The 20366-nt window shown below is 54.1% G+C and overlaps 1 protein-coding gene across 1 annotated transcript in view; it reads left to right on the top strand.

The window, feature by feature from the left end:
• SPTB (spectrin beta, erythrocytic) overlaps positions 1 to 20366 on the top strand; it is a 76435-nt gene that overhangs the window by 14999 nt on the left and 41070 nt on the right. The window contains exons 2-11 of the mRNA XM_062181783.1: positions 8852 to 9003; positions 10326 to 10499; positions 11404 to 11495; positions 11891 to 11971; positions 12645 to 12760; positions 13137 to 13249; positions 13997 to 14184; positions 16741 to 16858; positions 17961 to 18119; positions 18907 to 19209. Coding sequence (XP_062037767.1) covers positions 8852 to 9003; positions 10326 to 10499; positions 11404 to 11495; positions 11891 to 11971; positions 12645 to 12760; positions 13137 to 13249; positions 13997 to 14184; positions 16741 to 16858; positions 17961 to 18119; positions 18907 to 19209 — 1496 coding nt within the window. The remainder of the gene's footprint in view (positions 1 to 8851; positions 9004 to 10325; positions 10500 to 11403; positions 11496 to 11890; positions 11972 to 12644; positions 12761 to 13136; positions 13250 to 13996; positions 14185 to 16740; positions 16859 to 17960; positions 18120 to 18906; positions 19210 to 20366) is intronic.

The raw sequence follows: 20366 nt of genomic DNA, 5'->3' as shown, positions 1-20366 counted from the left end.
TGTGTGTGCATGCAGTTTTATCTTTTTAAAGGTTTATTTATTTATTTGAAACTCAGAGTTATACAGAGAGAGAAGGAGAGGCAGAGAGGTCTCTCATCTGCTGGTCCACTCCCCAGTTGGCCACAATGGCCGGAGCTGCACCGATCCAAAGCCAGGAACCAGGAGCTTCTTCCAGATCTCCCATGCAGGTGCAGGGGCCCAAGCACTTGGGCCATCTTCCACTGCTTTCCCAGGCTATTGCAGAGAGCTGGATCGGAAGTGGAACATCTGGGTCTCGAACCAGCACCCATAGGGGATGCCAGCACTGCAGATGATGGCTTTACCCACAGTGCTGGCCCCTGGCTATTTTTACATTCATTTATTGCATTTCCATTTTTGACTCAGACAGATTTTATCCTGGAGTATGAGGTATGAATTTTACTTTTCCTGCTGGCTGGCTAGGTCTTACAAGCATCCTATACAGAACAATCTACATTCCCTCTTCATAAAGGGTGAAATACCACCTGTGTGACCTATAGATGCCTGCCTGTACTTGGGACTCTCTTCATCCTAATTAGTCTGTCCATCTTTTCCTAAGGTAGTACCACACGGTTTTACTGTAAGTCTGTACTCTGCTATGCTGTATAAGAGGTCTTTAGCAATTTCTTGGAAAATATAGAAGATGAAAAAACTAGAGCCAGCACTGTGGCAAAGCTGGTTAAAAAAAAAAAAAAAAAAGCCACCTGCAGTGGCGGCATCCCATGTGGGCACTGGTTTGAGTCCTGACTGCTCCACTTTCAATCCAGCTCTCTGCTATGGCTTGGGAAAGCAGTAGAAGATGGCCCAAGTCCCTGGGCCCCTGCATTCATGTGGGAGACCTGGAAGAAGCTCCTGGCTCCCGGTTTCAGATCAGCACAGCTCTGGATGTTGCGGCCAATTGGGAGTGAACCAGTGGATGAAAGACCTCGCTCTCTGTCTGTCTGTCTCTCTGTCTGTCTGTCTGTCTCTCTCTCTCTCTGCCTCTGCATTTTTGTAACTCTGCCTTTCAAATAAATAAGTAAATATTTAGAAAAAATTCATTGAGAAAACAAGGAAACAAAAATAGCTAGGAAAATTCCAGAGAATAAGAGTAATAAAAGACAATAAGCTTCCAAGATGTTTTCATGATATAAAAATAGCAGAAGGAGGTTTCAATAGCAGAAGGCTGGTTCACTCCCCTGTTGGCTGGAGCCGTACCGATCTGAAGCCAGAAGCCAGGAGCTTCTTCCAGGTCACCCACATGGGTGCTGGGTCCAAGGCCTTGGGCCATCTTCTACTGCTTTTCCAGGCCATAGCAGAGAGCTGGATCGGAAGTGGAGCAGCCAGGACTCGAACCGGCACCCATGTGGGATGCTGACGCCTCCAGGTAGAGGCTTAACCTACTATATCACAGCACCAGCCCTTTCCTAGTGATTTTTTGAATTCTCTAACTTCCTGTAAATTTGGACTTTATAATATCAATATATTTGAAATGCCATTAAATATGTATTACTTTAGAATGAATTGGCATCTTGATATTGAGTTTTCTTGGTTGAGAGCTCAGAATGGTTCCATCTCTTTGAGCTTGGCGCCTCTGGAGACTCTCATGGTTTTCCTGCTGTAGATTTTGCATGCTTTTTTTTGAAATGTCATCTGACACATTTTGTCTTATTATTGCCATTACTATCAGTGGTACAACCAGCTCTCAGCATGTGAAGATTCTGCATCTACAGACTCAAGCAACCACAGATCAAAACTAGAAAAAATAAAAAGCTGGTGTCTGGACTGAACGGGCACAGACCTTTTGTTGTCGTTATTGCCTGAGCAATGCAGGACAACAGCTATTTACGTGGCACTTGGGCTGCACTCGCTGTCGTAAGCCATCAGAGATGACTCAGTACATTGGAGGAGGTGCATAGCTTGCATGCAAACACTACACCGTCTTTGATGATGTAGGGCCTGAGCATCTGCAGGTCTGGGTACCTGTGGGGGTCCTGCCGTCAGTCCTTGGCTTATTTCAGGAGCTGACCTGGACACAGCTTCAGTGGTTCCTTTGCCTCTAGAATCCAACCTAAATGTCTTTTTTTTTTTTTTAAATTATTTGTTTATTTATTTTGACAGGCAGAGTTAGACAGTGAAAGAGAGAGACAGAGAGAAAGGTCTTCCCTCCATTGGTTCACCCCCCAAATGGCCGCTACAGCCGGCGCTGTGCCGATCCAAAGCCAGGAGCCAGGTGCCTCCTCCTGGTCTCCCATGTGGATGCAGGGCCCAAGCACTTGGGCCATCCTCCACTACCTTCCTGGGCCACAGAGAGAGCTGGACTGGAAGAAGAGCAACCAGGATAGAATCTGGCACTCCAACTGGGATTAGAACCCGGGGTGCCAGCGCCACAGGCAGAGGATTAGCCAAGTGAGCCACGGCGCCGGCCCTATATGCCTTTAAAAAAAAAAAAAAAAGATTTATTGGGGCCAACGCTGTGGCACGGTGTGTTAATGTCCTGGCCTGAAGCGCTAGCAACCCATATGGGCGCCAGTTCGAGACCCAGCTGCTCCACTTCCTGTCCAGCTCTCTGCTATGGCCTGGGAAAGCAGTAGAAGATGGCCCAAGTCCTTGGAGCCCTGCACCCAGGTGTGGAAGACCGGGAAGAAGCTCCTGGCTCCTGGCTTAAGATCAGCACAGCTCTGGCCATTGAGGCCATCTGAGGAGTTAACCATTGGATGAGAGACCTCTCTCTCCTCTCTCTCTCTGCCTCTCCTCTCTGTGTAACTCTTTTTTTTTTTTTTTAATTTGACAGATAGAGTTAGACAATGAGGGAGAGAAAGGTCTTCCTTCTGTTGGTTCACCCCCCAAATGGCTGCTACAGCCAGAGCTACACCGATCCGAAGCCAGGATCCAGGTGCTTTCTCCTGGTCTCCTATGCAGGTGCAGGGGCCCAAGTACTTGGGTCATCCTCCACTGCCTTCCAGGGCCACAGCAGAGAGCTGGACTGGAAGAGGAGCAACCGGGACTAGAACGCCCATATGGGATGCCGGTGCCGCAGGCAGAGGATTAACCAAGTGAGCCACAGCGCCAACCCCTAACTCTGACTTTCAAATAAATAAATCTTAAATAAATAAAAATTTTTTTAAAAAGATTTATTTTGTTTATTTGAAAGGCAGAGTTACAGAGAGAGATAGAGCCAGAGAGAGAGAGGTCTTCCATCCACTGGTTTACTCCCCAAATGACCACAATGGCCAGAGCTGAACTAATCTGAAGCCAGGAGCCAGGAGCTTCTTCTAGGTCTCCCACATGGGTGCAGGGGCCCAAAGACTTGGGCCACCTTCCACTGCTTTCCCAGACCATAGCAGAGAGCTGGGTTGGGAATGGAGCAGCCAGGACTCAAACCAGAGTCTGTTTGGGATGCTGGCATTGCAGGCAGTGGTTTTACCTGCTGCACCACAGTGCCGGCTCTCACATGTCCTTTGATGCCTGTCTGCTGGGCTCATTCTGTGTTACTGACTCCCTGCCCACCCCTGCCCCCTGCCTTTCCAAAATGGTTTTCTTTCCAAGCCCCCTAACTATTCCAACTGGAAAGGACCCTCTCCCCTTAGGCATCTTGAGCATTTATTCTACAGGCCTTGTATCCAGCGTCAGCATCTGTGTTATGAAAACAAACTGCCATGCCCCCCTGCATGGAGGACGGGGCCTTGCCCAAAACTGGTAGTGGCGGTGACAGTGACAGTGGCAGCTTCCACAGCTGCAGGCTTTCTGTGCGCCTGGCCTTCCCTGTGTGAGCGCACCTGTCAGTGGAGGCATGTGGGAGGGACTTGCTCTCAAGGGCATATTTGACTTCCATGACACCTTTGAAGGGGGTTTTAAAAGCAGAGTCCCCCGGCTGTGACACCAGACCATAATTCTATGTGCAAGCTGTTCAGGAAGGAAGACACACAAATGAGCATGAGCATAGCCACAGCATGGAAACGAAACGGAAAGAAGAGAAACAGAGAGGCCCTGGGTTTAATGGCAGCACAGCCTGTGACCCTGTTCATGACAGACTGATGCCCATTCCTGCACGGCCAGGGTTAGGTCTTTGGAAATAAAGCCTGGCTCCAGGAGCATCTCACTGAGGCCTCGTCCCTGCCCCGTGCAGGATAGTGGGTGCCCTGGAGACCGTAGGCCGGTGCACAGCCACCTCCGCTCCTGCCCACACTGCCAGAGCTCCCAGCCCAGCTGGCTCCAGGCCAGCCTCTCCCGCACTTGCAGGGCACAGAGGCGTGTCTGGGCTGCGCAGGGGGGAGTGTGCTGAGCAAGCCAATGGGAAGCCGCCGAAGCGAGCGAGCTAAATGGAAACCTATCCCCACCCCGGCCTCTCCTCTCCTTAGATCGGCATGAGCGTCTCACCATCTTTCTCTCATCTCAGCACTGCCAAATGTCTATGGTGCTAGGGATTCTGGGTCATTTCACCCCAGCCTTTAGGACCACCTGCTTGATCTGAGCCTGCAACTCCGGAAGGCATCATTTGTGGGTTCAAAACAAGCACCTTAGTCCATTTGCTGTTGCTCTAACAAAATGCAGTAGCCCACGTGATGATAAGGTATAGAAACTTGTTGACCTCATGGTTCTAGATGCTAGGAGGTACATGAGTGTGGTGCTGGCCTATGGTGAGGGCCTCGTGTGGAGTGGGGGACAGAGAAAGAGAAACACCCCCCTACACACACACACATACACACACTCAGATCTTCCAGCCACTGGTTCCCATTCTAAATGCCTGCAATAGCCAGGGCCGGGCCAGGCTGAAGCCAGGAGCCTGGAACTCAATCCAGGTCTCCCCCAGGGAAGGCAGGAACCCAAGTCTTAGAGCTGCCTCCCAGGATGCATATTAATGGAAGCTGGAATTGCAAGTGAAAACAAAACTCAAAGGCAGATACGCTGATACAGGACACGGGCTTCCAAGCTGCATCCTAGCTACCAGGCCAATGCTGGCCCTTCCCCTTCCTAGAAAGCCACCAGTCCCGTGCAATCCCAATTAACTCCCAAAGGCGCCCCCTCCAATTCCCATCCCCATGTGAGTTTGGGGGTTAAGTTGCAATGTGAACTTTGGTGGAGACATTGAAACCATGGTGACTGGGAAGGCCCAAGGGCACTTTACAGTCCTCAGCTAGCTGTGTGTGTGCCAGCCCAGCAGCTGAGGGCTGAGGCTCGTGTCCCCAGCTGGCAGCACGTCCGTTCCCTTTTCCAGGCCTAGACAGTTCTCAGCGCTCAGGGGTGAAATTCTGGTTTCTGGATGACGGGAAAAGAGGAAGGGAGAAAAGACTTTGGCTTTTTCAGGGCACCAAAAATGCCAGCCCCTCAGCCAAAGGGAGAGACGAGCCACTTAAAGAGGGCTCTAGGGGGCGGGGGCTGGCCCTGCCAAATCTGCACACGTGCAGAGTACATGGGGTTGCTCTCTGTCCAGTGTGACAAGACAGTGCAAGCTTGGCTTTGCCGAAGCAGCCGTTGACACCAGCAGAGCTGCTGCACCTGCTGTCAACAGAAGGGCCCAAGGTCAGGGTTCCCCCCTCCCCACTCTGAAACTGTGCCCAGAGGCCTAGACCCAGTGAAGGCCACGGTCACTTTCTTTATCCTGAGACTTGTGCAGGCAGCTGGCGTACGGCCCCTCTCCTCGGGAGTCTTACTCAGATGAGTGCTGTGGAATTCTTCAAGGACAGCACAAAGCCCCGTGGCATCTGTCACCGAGGCTGTGTGACACAGGGAACGTGCCTGTCTTGTCCGTGAATCCCTCACTTCCACCCGGAGCCTGGGTGCTGCCGCCGGGTGTACAATCAGCATTCGCTGAATGAGTGAATCAACAGACGAATAGAAGTTCCGAGTTCCTAACACGAAAATAGCCACGAAGCAGGGAGGAGTGAGCCTGAGGAGCTGCCAGCATTATGCGCTGGCTCAACTCCCCTCTCGTGGTGTGAAATCAGATGCTTAATTATTTAAAAAGCCACCCCTGCCACCGTTTGGACTGCTCCCACAACCTCGACCCTCCCTCCTGGCTGGACTGCTCAGGTCTGCCTTGACTGTGACCTTGCCCCCAAGCACCATCCCAAGGGCTGCTCCAGCACCCCCAGCTCAGCCCCTCTGCCCATCAACTCTCTTATTTTTTTTAAAGATTTATTTATTTACTTGAAAGTCAGAGTTACACAGAGAGAGGAGATGCAGAGAGAGAGAGAGAAATCTTCCATCCACTGGTTCACTCCTCAGTTGGCCACAATAGCCAGAGCTGTGCCGATCTGAAGCCAGGAACCAGAAGCCTCCTCCGGGTCTTCCAAGTGGGTGCAGGGGCCCAAGGAGTTGGGCCATCTTCTACTGTTTCCCAGGGCACAGCAGAGAGCTGGATCACAAGTGGAGCAGTTGGGACTTGAACCAGCACCCATATGGGATGCCAGCACTGCAGGTAGCGGCTTTACCCGCTATGCCACAGCACCAGCCCCTGCCCCTGCCCCATCAACTCTTGCCTGAATCTTCAAACCCAAGTCCTCAGGAGCCGCTGGTCACAAACTGATCATAAAACCTCTGGAAGTGCTGATGCTGTGGCATAGCAGGTCTCCGCCTGCCGTGCCAGCATCCCATGTGGGTGCTGGTCCGAGTCCTGATTCTTACTGTCTCTAACTCTGCCTTTTAAATAAATAAAAACGAATCTTTTTAAAAAGTGGAACAAAGGCTTACTGCTTCTCTTTTGTCTCTTTGAAGAAAACACTTTTTAAAATGTATTTTGTTTGAAAGGCATAGAGACAGCTATGCAGCTTTCATCTGCTGGTTCGGTCCCCACATGGCCACACAGCCAGGCTTAAGCTGTTGAAAGGCAGAACCAGGAGCCAAGTCTCCCATGTAGGTGGCAGGGACCCAAGTACTTGAGCCATCGTCTGTCACTTCCCAGGTGCACATGAGCAGGAAGCTGGATCCAAAGCAGAGGAGCCAGGACTTAGACTGGACACTCAGATAGGTGATGTGGGCGTTCCACACAGCATCTTTTTTTTTTTTTTAATTTTTGACAGGCAGAGTGGACAGTGAGAGAGAGACAGAGAGAAAGGTCTTCCTTTGCCGTTGGTTCACCCTCCAATGGCCGCCGCGGTAGGCGCACTGTGGCCGGTGCACTGCGCTGATCCGATGGCAGGAGCCAGGTGCTTCTCCTGGTCTCCCATGGGGTGCAGGGCCCCAGTACTTGGGCCATCCTCCACTGTACTCCCTGGCCACAGCAGAGAGCTGGCCTGGAAGAGGGGCAGCCGGGTCCACACAGCATCTTAACCATTGCACCGAACACCTGGCTGCAGCTGTATCAGTCCTGTTTGTTTTTGGCTGCAGCTGTATGGATCTTGTTTGGTTTTGGCTGCAGCTGTGTGGATATTGTTTGTTTTTCCATCTCCCTTTCACCACGATTCTTCCCTTGCTTTGTGCTGTCCCTCCCTTTGCTCTGTGCTCTCTCCAGCCCTGACGTCTGTTTACGTGGAGGTACCCTAGAGCCCCAACCTGAACTGCACAGCAGGGCCAGGAGCTTAGTGTGGGCAGGTGCTGATCACAGGCAGGAAGATGACGTCACCTTCCCAGGGACCTCCTGCCAGCCGTTCTGGGGGTGACAAGGATGGTGTGATGCAATGGACTGCCCCTGCCCCAAGCCTTAACCCCATGTGGATCACACTCTGCCTGTTCTGCCTGGTCTGTTGTTTGTGCTTCTCCTCTATCCACCAGCAACTCCTTGAGAGCAAGCTGTTTGGTTTACGTCCAGGTGTCATCAGGCCTAGCACAGGCCTGTCACACTGTGGGAATGGAAGAACTGTTGGTGCAATCAGCACGGCACAGCTGGGGGGCCCCTACTACCTGCAGGCTCCAGGACAGGGAGGCGAATAAGACAGTATTGCCTGGGCTCAGGGAGCCTACAGTCTTGCAGGAAAGAAAGAACTAGCTCACCTGATACTTAGAAATGCGAATACAGGAGTCAGGACACCCTAGGCAAGAGTGAGGAAAAGCTCTCCTGAGAAGCGCTGTTTATTCTCTTTTTTTTTTCTTTTAGATGTTATCTGTTTTGTGTGTTTCATCTGTTACAGACATTACTTTAAGATTTGATTATTTATTTGAAAGAGTTACAGAGAGAGAGGAGAGGTGGGGGGGCTCTTCCATCTGCTGGTTCACTCCCCAACTGGCCACAACAGCCGGAGCTGTGCCGATCCAGAGCCAAGAGCTAAGAGTTTCTTCCGGGTCTCCCACACAGGTGCAGGGGGCCCAAGGAGTTCGGCCATCTTCTACTGCTTTCCCAGGCTGTAGCAGAGAGCTGGATCAGAAGTGGAACAGCTGGGTCTCAAACCAATACCCATATGGGAGCCAGCGCTGCAGGCGGCGGCTTTACTCGCTATGCCACAGTGCCAGCCCCTATTGTGACTCTTAAAAGATGACTGGGAGTTAGGCAAAAGGGGCAGCATGAAGGGGAGGGGCTGAGAGGGAATATTTGTTGGGTGTGCGGGATGGATGGAGGAATGGGTGGGTAGAGGAGTGGATGAATGGACTGATGGGTGGATGGAGGGGTATAGGAGGGAGGGGCAGAGAGAGAGAGGGATGGATGTGGCATTGAGATCTTAGCTCACCAGCGCAAGAGTCCAGAGTATTCTGACTGGCTCAGGGAGGCAGATGGCTGCACTAGGAGTCTTGGGGCTGTGCACAGAGTGTAGTGGGGGAGTGATGCCACTGCTTTCTCCTGATGGTGAGGGGATGCATCGCGAATGAATGCCCCTGCCAGGCCTGGGGAAGTGGGGTGGGGAGACCCTGGTGGGATGAAGGTGTCACATGGCCCCTGCCAGGGTTGGGCACCTCACCCAGGGCTCTTCTCCCCATCCAGATGAGCGGGAAGTTGTTCAGAAAAAGACCTTTACGAAGTGGGTGAACTCCCACCTGGCCCGCGCATCCTGCCGCATCACGGACCTCTACAAGGACCTGCGGGATGGCCGGATGCTCATCAAACTGCTGGAGGTGCTCTCCGGGGAGACGCTGGTAAAGCCCCTCCCCAGGGCCCGGTGGCTGGAACCACGTGGGCTGGGCTGTCTCCCTGGTCCCCTGGAGGCTCCCGTATTTCCAGCGGGAAGTGTCCCAGTGGTTGATTGGGTTCTCCACTCTCTGCCCAGAACGTCCTGCCCCTTCTGACCATGCCCACCTGTCTTGCTTCTCCCAGAAGCCACACAGAGCTCTTTAAACAACAGTTTAAATTTTCATGTGTTTGAAATGAGAGAGGGGTGGGGGGAGGAAGAGAAACTCCCATCTTCTGGCTCACTTCCCAAATGCCCACCGCTGCGCTGAAGCCAGGAGGAACTCAGTCCAGTTCTCTCGTGCAGGTGGTAGGGACCCAGTTACTTAAGCCATCCCTGCTGCCTCGCAGGGTGTGCACCAGCAGGAAGTGAGGTCAGGCATTGGAGGCGGGGCTTAAATCCACACTCTCTGATATGGACCGTGATGTCTTAGCTGGAACCTTCACCTGTAAGCCAAATGCCCGCCCCCATGTCAAGCTCCTGACCCTCATGGGGTTGGGGCATCCACAGCTGGCCTGCATGCTCCAGCCCTCAGCTTCCTGGTACTATAGGCTGAGACCTCTAGGTTGCTGGAGAAATTTGCATTCCTCTGGGAAGCTCCCCAGTCATGCAAGCTGAAGTTTCTCAAAGACACTCTCAGCTGTGTCCTTCTCCCTGCCCCTGGCACACTGTGGTCCCTGAGGCATAAGTACTTCCTTTATGCCCTTGGGCCCATCACGCCCTCTTTGCCTCCATCTTCTCCATGTATAAAACAGGGCAATGATATCTGTACCTGATGAAGCACTCGGAGACCCTGGAGCTTTGAGTGACAGAGTGCCATGTTCTGCTGTGGTCTTTCCAACCCCGGGCTGGCATTCTGCCTCTTCCCCTGCACTGGGAGCCCAGCGGAGAGAGTTACCGCCAGGAGCCCTTAAGATGACACAGCTGTCATTCATCACAGTGACCCGGAGTGGGGCTGGGAGAGGAAAGAGGAGGCTGATTGGCAGGGTTGGCTCCATTATCAATCACTGGGTTAACAATCAGTCTTCCCTCCAACGGGCAGTGAGGTTCTTAGAAGCGCACCTGTTGCCTACTAAGTGCTCTGTTGGGTTACCATGTTCAAATGTCATTTGTCAACTACTCAGAAGACACTGGTGCAGCCTGGTGGCAGAGCTCTCAGTGGTTGAGAAGAGGGGCTGGAAAGGGGATGATGGGTGACTGTGGCACTTGGAGTTTGGCCCAGAGGGTGGAGGGTAGGTGCTGCTGACAGGAGAGCCCCTTCCATGCCTGCGGGGCCGCTGCTCTCCCCAGCCCAAGCCCACCAAGGGGAAGATGCGCATCCACTGCCTGGAGAATGTGGACAAGGCCCTGCAGTTCCTCAAGGAGCAGCGAGTGCACCTGGAGAACATGGGCTCCCACGACATCGTGGACGGCAACCACCGCCTGGTCCTCGGCCTCATCTGGACCATCATCCTCCGCTTCCAGGTGGGTGCCCAGGGCCCGAGGCCTCGAAGGGGCCTCCCAAAAGGCTGGGGCTCTCACCAGATGGTGAATGAGAATGTGAGTGAGTGTGCAGGCTCTGGGGGTGCAGGCAGCTGCTCCAGGGGACAAGGCTGACTGGATGGAGAAACCATTGTCTGCATCCCCGCCAATCACTGATGCTCAGGGTGGCTGCACAGCCCACAGGGCGGTCTTTGGAGAGGGGAGACAGAAATTATTTGGTGGCTGGAATAAGATCTCACTGGAAGACATGCTTTGTATTCCTCGTCTCCCCCTCCTCACATGGATTTTGAATCCAAGAAATTGCAATCGACTTTTTCTTCGTTTCACCCTGGAGTTCAAGGTCCAGATTACTCATTAGCAAATTTAGAAAGGGTGAGGGAAGGAAGGCAGGGCCTTGCACCTGCTGCTTTAGGGACGGGAAGAAGCTGGCCTAAGGAGGTGAGGCCAGGGGAAGAACAGCCTGCAGACTGCACACCCCGTCCAAGTGGGCCTGGGTGCCCAGTCTCACCCCCCACAACTGCAGGAGAGTGAGCAATCACGACAGCAGAACTGGGGAGACTGAAGAGGCAAGAGGAGCTGTGAATGCGAATGCAGTGTTCATGGCCCACAGCCCCGTGGGTCACCGTGGCTCCAGGGGAGGAATCAGCGTCCCAGAGTTGATTCTCAGCATCCTGATAGGATCAGCTGACTAGAGCTGTCTGCTAGCACAGGAGGCAGCCATCCCTACGCTGGCCCATAGGTGCCAGCTGCACGGCAGGGAAGGACCGGGGGGGTCTCAGGGTGTGGTGTTGCTCTCGGCATGGTGCTGCCTCCAGAGGAGAGAAGCAGGAAGGGCCGGATCCAGGTGCAAATCCCCACTTCATGGCTCTCTTGGTCTCCCCCTCAGATTCAGGATATCGTTGTCCAGACTCAGGAAGGCCGAGAGACACGCTCAGCCAAGGATGCATTGCTCCTGTGGTGCCAGATGAAGACGGCAGGGTATGCCCTGGGGAGCAGCCCTCGCTCCCTGCCAGGCCCTGGCTGCCCCTTGCCCCCCCACACTGCCATCCCCAAAGGATCCCTAAGCATCCTCGGCCAGACCCACTTGGCAGCTTCAACACAGCGGCTAGAGTCTACCCTGACCCTATTCTTTGGGGCCTGAGAGACAGGATTCTCTTCCACAGTGGCTGGGGCCCGACTGTTGGGTCCATGGGGCGCATTGTGCAGGGGAGCCCCTGTGCGTGGCCTTGCTGCTGCCCCCTGGTGGTGATGCAGCTCAAGAAGGAACAGATCCATCCTTCTCCCTGCCTACGGACCCTCAGTGGGGACTCTTTTTAGGGACCACAAAGGATCAGTTTCTTAGCTCTTAACATTTCTGTTTCTCTCGGCTGCAGCTACCCCCATGTCAACGTCACCAACTTCACCTCCAGCTGGAAGGATGGCCTGGCCTTTAACGCCCTGATACACAAGCACCGGTAGGAAGATGGAGGTGGTGCGGGAGTGACCCAGGCAGCACCCCTGGGGCTACGGGAACACATGGAGCTGAACATGGAAGCATGGGAATGGTGTCTCCGCCCTACCTGGTCCTTTCGCCTTTTGCCCTGGCATCCTTAGGCCCTGGTGCTCACAGCTGCCCCTCCCCCCATCCAGCACCCACCCCGTTCCCATCTCTCCTTTCTTTTCTGCTGCCTGGCCACCCCCTTACATCTGCCCAGAGTCCTTGTTTTCACGCCAGCCTTGCCTAGCTGGTCTCCCCAGAATTAAGCAAGAGAGTAGACACTCTTTTTTTTTTTTTTTTTTTTAAGATTTATTTGAAAGAGATGCAGAGAGGCAGAGGCAGAGAGAGAGAGGTCTTCTACCTGCTGGTTCACTCCCCAAATGGCCTCAATGGCTGGACCTGTGCTGATCCGAAGCCAGGAGCCAGGAGCTATTTCCGGGTCTCCCACATGGGTGCAGGGGTCCAAGGACTTGGGCCATCCTCCACTGCTATCCCAGGCACAGTAGCAGGGAACTGCATTGAAAGTGGAGCAGCTGGGACCCAAACTGGCACCCATATGGGATTCCAGAACTGCAGGCCAAGGCTTTAACCTGCTACACCCCAGCGCCAGCCCTGGCTACTCCCTTCTAACAGTCAGATGTCCTCCCCAGGCCTGACCTGATTGACTTTGACAAGCTGAAGGATTCCAACGCCCGCCACAACCTGGAGCATGCGTTTGATGTGGCCGAGCGCCAGCTGGGCATCATCCCGCTCCTTGACCCCGAAGGTGAGCGCCCCATACCTGGGCCATGAAAGAAGCACTCACGGTGCTGGAGGGAGCCAGGCCTCACAGGGCTCGGGGAGGCTGGTGCAGGTGCTGGGCAAGCTGTAGGCGCAGGATGGGCAGGGGGCTCTGCTGGGTTCCCAGAACCTCACCTGTCTGTCTGGAGGCCCACCGAGAACTTTGGTTCCCTCTTCTTTTGCAAACTGTGGTGCTCATGGGGGATTCCATTGCTCTCTAAGAGCACTGAGGCTTCATTCTTCTGGTCCTGCCCTGTCGGGTCCCTCGGTGCCTGGGTGCCAGGGGATCAGTGGGCTGAGCCCTGGGAGCCTGAGCCTCTGTCTTCTGGTTTGAAGCTGATTGGGTACCCTTGCCCTTGCAGATGTCTTCACAGAGAACCCTGACGAGAAGTCCATCATCACCTATGTGGTGGCATTCTATCACTACTTCTCCAAGATGAAGGTGCTGGCCGTGGAGGGCAAGCGAGTTGGCAAGGTACCGAACAGCCTGGAACCACGGCGCCACCCTGGACTGACAGACTCCTACCTCGTGCTAAGAGCTTCCTGCCTGGGCTCTCAGCCGTGGTGGGCAGGGATGGGGGTGGGGACAGGGTGCAGACACACACACACACACACACACCTGCTTCCTGCAAAGCCAGGTTAAGGGCTCCCATGCTGCACTCCTAGCAGATTCCCAGTCTGTCCTAACTGGTGCTGCCACCTCAGCTCCAAGCCAGCCTTGTACTTGGAGCACCCCCGACGAGAGCCGGTGCAGGCTGCGGTGGGCTTGCTCAGGGTCGCTTCAGATGTATCAGGTCCCTCCGTATGCCAGGAGTCCACCAGACTCCTTTCCCCGGGCGGACTGCTAGTTCCTCCAGGGTGGGGAGCGTTTCTTATTCATCTCTGTGTGCCTGGTATTTAGCAGGGACAGGGCGTGGCAGCCTCCATTCCTACCAGGCATCTTAACATAACCGAAACCCTGGCTCCTCCAGCGACTGGTGTTCCAGCACAGCAAACTTACCTATCTGTAGGATGGGGGTTGGGGGACAGAGGCACCTGTTCCTGGGCCTTCCCCCACCTCCAGTCCACCCCCTCTGCCTTAGCTCCAACCTCAGACACTGTGGGGCTTGAGAGGTGGGACCCCCATTTCAGGGCGCCTTGCTTTGTGGTCCTCACGGTGGACTGCCTGGTGGTGGCACTGCCCTGCTGATGAGAAGGAGTTGTAATAAGGGTGGTCCCTTAGGTCATCGACCACGCCATTGAGACTGAGAAGATGATCGAGAAGTACAGCGGGCTAGCCTCGGACCTGCTCACCTGGATCGAACAGACCATCGTCGTCCTCAACAGCCGCAAGTTTGCCAACTCGCTGACCGGCGTCCAGCAGCAGCTACAGGCCTTCAGCACCTACCGCACCGTGGAGAAGCCACCCAAGTAAGGGCCCTGGCACCTGGGAGAGTGGGTAGCAGGCCTGGGAAGCCCACCGCCCACAGGCAGGGTGGGCTCGGGCCTTGCAACGTGTACCCGCAAGGCACAGCCTCCAGGCAAGGGAACTGCATGCCCGGTCAGTCCTCTGGCCAAGGTGGCCCCATGTCACCACCCTGCTCCCCAGCCACCAGCCTGTGGGAAATGAGTACTGAGGACTCGCCCCCCTGTTCAGACACCCAGAGCCCTGTCTTCTTTATTTTTTTTTTTATTTTTTTATTTTTTTGACAGGCAGAGTTAGACAGCGAGAGAGAGAGAGCGAGACAGAGAGAAAGGTCTTCCTTTTTCCATTGGTTCACCCCCCAAGTAGCTGCTACGGCTGGCGCTGCGCCGATCCAAAGCCAGGAGCCAGGTGCTTCTCCTGGTCTCCCATGGGGTGCAGGACCCAAGCACTTGGGCCATCCTCTATTGCACTCCTGGGCCACGGCAGAGAGCTGGACTGGAAGAGGAGCAACCAGGACAGAATCCGGTGCCCAGACTGGGACTAGAACCCGGGGTGCCGGCGCCGCAGGCGGAGGATTAGCCAAGTGAGCTGCAGTGCCGGCCGGAGCTGCTTTTGTAGCCCATTGTAAGACCTTGAGTTTGTCTTTGAACGTGGAACGTTAATGACTTACAACAGAAAGTGAATACCTTTGCGGCATCTCGGATGTTTGGAGGCGCCCCCCTCCCCACCCCATCCCCCAGCTCTCATAAAAGGGCCGTAGCTGTTCGGGCACAAGCAGGGACAGTGCCTCCCCTGGTCTCGGGCTTCCGAGTCACTTTGCAGAACCTCCACCGCGGGGTTGCTTCCTGCTGATGAGCCTGGTGATCTCAGCCTGAGCTCTGTGTGGGGCTCTGTGGATGCCCCTGCACGTCCTTCTCTCTCCAGGTCACTGCTCCGCAGCACAGTCCTAAGCCTCAGTCCCTTCCCAATGTGTGCGGGGCCTGCACACGAATGCACATGTGTACACACAGCTGTGCACACTGTAATGTGTGCACACACACCCTCAGCCATGCATGTTCATATTCACACACATGTGCTCACACAGCCGTGTTTAAGCACGTGTGCAGACACAATCGTGCACACATGTGCATGCACACACAGAACCATACAGGCACACACTTACCTGAGTGCACACACACCAAGCATGCACCTGCATACACACACCCCTGGGCCTCCCAGCTCCCTGCCTGTAGCTTTCCCAGCTGCCCTGAGAGGTGTCTAACTCATGGGTAGTGCCCTCTGCCTTGCTCCTCCGCCACCCCTCTGCCACACTCCATCCATGGCTCTCCAAGGTGGAGAGGTGAGATGCTGGTCTAGCATGTACTATAAACAAGTGTCTGGTTTCTGATCTGACACTAACCCACTTTTAAAGTCCTAAATTCAGCACGGATAACAACGTCAAGGAGTGTACCGGGCACTGCACACAGGGGTGATATCTCTTGGCTGTGTAGACGGTGCCTCTGAGCCCTGGTCCTCTTACCTTACCTGAGAGCACTCGATCTGTTAGACCCAGGGTGGGGATCCTCGGTTGCCACGCCCAGGATGTGGAAGTGGAAAGGTTCTTGGGAAGGTGCAGAAATGCACAAGTATGCTGTTCACCTGGAGCGTGGGCCCCCAGTGCCTGGCTGCGGCTCCCCCAGAGCCCAGCCCACCCCACCCTCTTGGGAACATCCAGGCTGTGGGGCTTGGCGGGAGGTCCACCACGACTCAGATAAAAGTAGCTTTTAGTGCATCCTGTTCTCAGGTGGATAATGCAGCTTCTGGGATTCCACTGACTCGCTCAATAAAAAAAAAAAAGACTGGAGCGCTGGTCAGAAGCTTTCATTATTTGCAGGGCAGAAAAAGGTTTCTTTCTATCGACTGGTAGAACTCGATATTGATAGGCGTTACCAGAATGTTCCACTTAGCCATTCCTCTGGGAAGCAAGTGATAAATGCTGTGGTAGGCATTGTGTTTTCTCTGGTTTGTATGGAACCAAAGAAGCCCTCGTTAGTCTCAGATGGTACAAATGATGCTTTTTTAAGCAGAACTATAACTCCTCCTTCCTTTTTTGTTTTTTTTTAATGCATTTTACTTTATTTAAAGATTTATTAATTTATTTGAAAGTCAGAGTTACACAGAGAGAGGAGAGGCAGAGAGAGAGAGAGAGAGAGAATCTTCCATCCAATGGTTCACTCCCCAGTTGGCCCCAACAGTTGGAGCTGGGCCAATCTGAAGCCAGGAGCCAGGAGCTTCTTCTGGGTCTCGCCTGCAGGTGCAGGGACCCAAGGACTTGGGCCATCTGCCACTGCTTTCCCATGCCATAGCAGAGAGCTGGATTGGAAGTGGAACAGACAGGTCTCAAACCAGCGCCCATATGGGAATCCGGTGCTTCAGACCAGGGCATTAACCCACGCTGATGGCCCCAGAAAATGCATTTTACTATCCAAGCTTTAAGATACCAGGGTTCCACACTGATGTAAGCAAAAGCTTTGGGCCATGGGGATCTTACGCCAATCTTCCTACCTCTGTTTTCTTGGCAGGTTTCAAGAAAAGGGAAATCTGGAAGTCCTACTGTTTACCATCCAGTCCCGGATGAGAGCCAACAACCAGAAAGTGTACACACCCCATGATGGGAAGCTGGTGTCTGACATCAATCGGGTACAGTACTGTGTGCCATGATGCATTGCCAGCGGGCTGACGGAGCTCCCGAGACAAACACAGAGGATGGTCCCTGGGTGGGGGTAGATCACACCACTGTCTTTGGTAGTGTTGGTGATATATGCTGAGTATTTGTAGGTGCTTCCTAAACCTGCTTCCAAGTGCGAATCCTGCTTCAAGCCAGCCCCATCTTCGGACTTCAGAGCCCGTGTTTCGGGGGTCCTGCAGCCTGTCCCCTAGGGAACCTTCAGGTGGTTTTTGAACACGAGATAGTCACTGCTTATCACAAAATAATTGTGAAGACTTAACGTCACCTGCAAGTTCTGTTAGAGTAGAGGTAACCGTTTGCTCGGTAAGAACTTAGCAAGCACCCAGAGAGGTGAAAAACGTTATGAGGACTCTTCAGAAGTTCATGGAAAATGCATCCTATGGGGGAAAAAATCTATGCATGGCTTCCAAAAAATTTTTACCCCAAAAGAAGCTGATCTTTTCCTTCCATTTCTCCCACAAAAATTTTGTTTTTAAAGACTTACCTATTTATTTATTTGAAAGGTAGAGTTACACAGAGAGAGAAGGAGAGAAAGAGACAGAGAGAAAGGTCTTCCATCCACTGGTTCACTCTCCAAATGGCTGTAATGGCTGGAGCTGGGGTGATCTGAAGCCAGGAGCCAGGAGATTCCTCCAGATCTCCCAAGTGGTTCAGGGGCCCAAAAAATTGGGCCAGCTTCTACTGCTTTCCCAGGCCATAGCAGAGAGCTGGATTGGAAGTGGAGCAGCTGGGACTCGAACCTACGTCCATATGGGATGCCGGCACTGAGGCAGCAGCCTTACCCATTACACCACAGCACCGCCGCCCCCACTCCAATAAAAATTTTTGAAGACTCCTCCCATTAGGCCAAGGGTCTGGAGAACAAGGCTCCACGCACCTTTGCTTGGCCCTGCCACAAAACCAAAAGGCTGACACTGACCTCAAATCGGCCACCTCCTTAGGCAGGAGCGCCAGACCCTGCCTAGATTCACAGAGTGTCAGGTGGAGAAAGATGGCACCCCTGACCCCAGCTGTCTCTCCTGTGCCCTGACACTTGTTCTACCCCTCACGCAGGCCTGGGAAAGCCTGGAGGAAGCCGAGTATCGGCGGGAGCTGGCCCTGCGGAACGAGCTCATCCGACAGGAGAAGCTGGAGCAGCTGGCCCGGAGATTTGACCGGAAGGCTGCGATGAGAGAGACGTGGCTCAATGAAAACCAGCGCCTCGTGGCCCAGGTAACGGGGACGGGGCCCAGCACTGGGGGTGGCGGGAAGCCCCCTGTTCTCAGCAGGCGTCTGCAGCCCAGCACCCCATGGTTGGCAGGATCAGGGTTTTCATGCGGGGAAGAACTTTGTGGGTTTATTAAGTCTAGCGTTTAGGAAAGAGCCTTCCGGTGCAGTCCTGGCTGCCCACTGAAGCGGGGGTTTGAGTTGAGGTTGCGTAGCCAGTCCCAGGAGACGCACTGAGCTCATCTGTGCCGCGTGCCTTTCAAGCTCTGGCCTCCTGGACCGAGACACGAGCAGGGTCTTCAAAAAGTTCGTGGAGCTGTGTGTTATGTAAGAGCCATGCACGGATCTCCACATTTCTTTGTTCTGAGGTTATCTTTTAATCCCATTATTCCATGAGGTTTTTTGAAGTGGCCTGGCACTTTGCCAGCTAAGAACTGACCCCAGAGCTGATTTTTTTTTTTTTAATCAGAGCATCTGTTTCCTCCCACTTAGAGCTTAGAATCAAATTAAATTCTGTCCAGAAAGGGGGTAGCGAGTGCTCTGGGAGTGCTGCAGAGTGTCCGTGCGCCCCAGATAGCACGCGGTAGACCATCTGTTCACAGCTGCCCCTCCCTGCCGGCGCCAACCTGGAGGCCCCAGAGGGCTGTGCTGGGAGCGTGCAGGTAGCAGTCGCCACAGGCAGCAAAGCCACCAGCCGCTCCGTTCTCTGCTGCATCCAGCCAGGGTGAGCCGGGGAGAGTCTCACATAACCTCCTGCTTTTCTTCCTCTCCCCTCCCCCACCCCCGGGGACAGGATAACTTCGGGTACGACCTGGCAGCTGTGGAGGCCGCCAAGAAGAAACACGAGGCCATCGAGACCGACACAGCAGCCTACGAGGAGCGGGTGCGGGCGCTGGAGGACCTGGCCCAGGAGCTGGAGAGAGAGAACTACCATGACCAGAAGCGCGTCACGGCCCGCAAGGACAACGTGCTGCGGCTGTGGAGCTACCTGCAGGAGCTGCTGCAGGCCCGGCGCCGCAGGCTCGAGACCACCCTGGCGCTGCAGAAGCTGTTCCAGGACATGCTACACAGCATCGACTGGATGGACGAGATCAAGGTGGGTGGGGACACGTCCCTGAGTCAGCGTAGAGACACTGAGGCAGCTCCATGTCCAAGTGCACCTGCCTGCTGCCAGGCTCCCTCAGCTCCAGCCCAGATCCACGGTAACCCCGGCAACCAAGAAGGTCAAGTTCATGGTCGCATAAGCACCTGAAAGAGACACTGTTGAGAACCTCAAGACTCGAGCTTGGAGTGGTTCCCCTTTGTCTCTGGTTAGAAGCCAGACCCTAGTCCAGGGGCAATGAGTGAATTTATGGCTCCCTCTCCACCAGGGGTCTTACCTGAGGGCACAGGCCAGAAACTGCACCTGCTGGGGCCGGGCTTTCGGCCTGGTGGCTAAGATACTGGTTAGGATGCCCACAGCCCTCATCAGAGTGCCTGCTTCAAGTCCTGTCCTGGCTCCCAAGTCCAGCTTCCTGGGAGGCAGCAGGGCGTGGCTCCAGTCGTGGGCTCCTGACACCCACTTGGGAGACCCATATCAAGTTTCCTGCACCTGGCTTGGGCAAGGCCAGTTCCAGCAGTTGAAAGCATTCGGGGAGTGAGCCAGCAGATAGGAGATGGCTTGCTTGCTCTCTTGCGCGCGCTCTCTCTCTCTCTCTCTCTCTCTCTCTCTCTCAAATAAAATAAGTAAAATTTTCCAAAAATGCACGTGCCCAGGCCCCAGTGTGGGGCTCGGGCTCCCCTGGGACAGCCCGTGGCTGATTCTGAAGGCATCCCTGGGAGGAAACCCCAGCTCTGAGCTTCTTCCCCTGAGCTGCAGCTGTTTTCCACCTGCATCTGATTCACCCTGACTCAGATACGAGGACACTTGGAAAAGTTTATGGGAAATTGAATTAGAAGATAAATCTATTTTGATGCAAAAAAAAAAAAAAGGTTTCTGAAGTCTACACCTATGAGAGGTCTTCAAAAAAGCTCATGAAAAATGCATGATATAAAAAAAACATGGGCCGGCGCCGTGGCTTAACAGGCTAATCCTCCGCCTTGCGGCACCAGCACACCGGGTTCTAGTCCCGGTTGGGGTGCTGGATTCTATCCCGGTTGCCCCTCTTCCAGGCCAGCTCTCTGCTATGGCCCAGGAAGGCAGTGGAGAATGACCCAAGTCCTTGGGCCCTGCACCCGCATGGGAGACCAGGAGAAGCACCTAGCTCCTGCCAT

This window comes from Lepus europaeus, chromosome 22, assembly GCF_033115175.1.
Source record: "Lepus europaeus isolate LE1 chromosome 22, mLepTim1.pri, whole genome shotgun sequence".
Taxonomy (NCBI): domain Eukaryota; kingdom Metazoa; phylum Chordata; class Mammalia; order Lagomorpha; family Leporidae; genus Lepus; species Lepus europaeus.
Note: the sequence above shows the minus strand (reverse complement) of the source record. Positions and strands in the feature narration are given on the sequence as shown.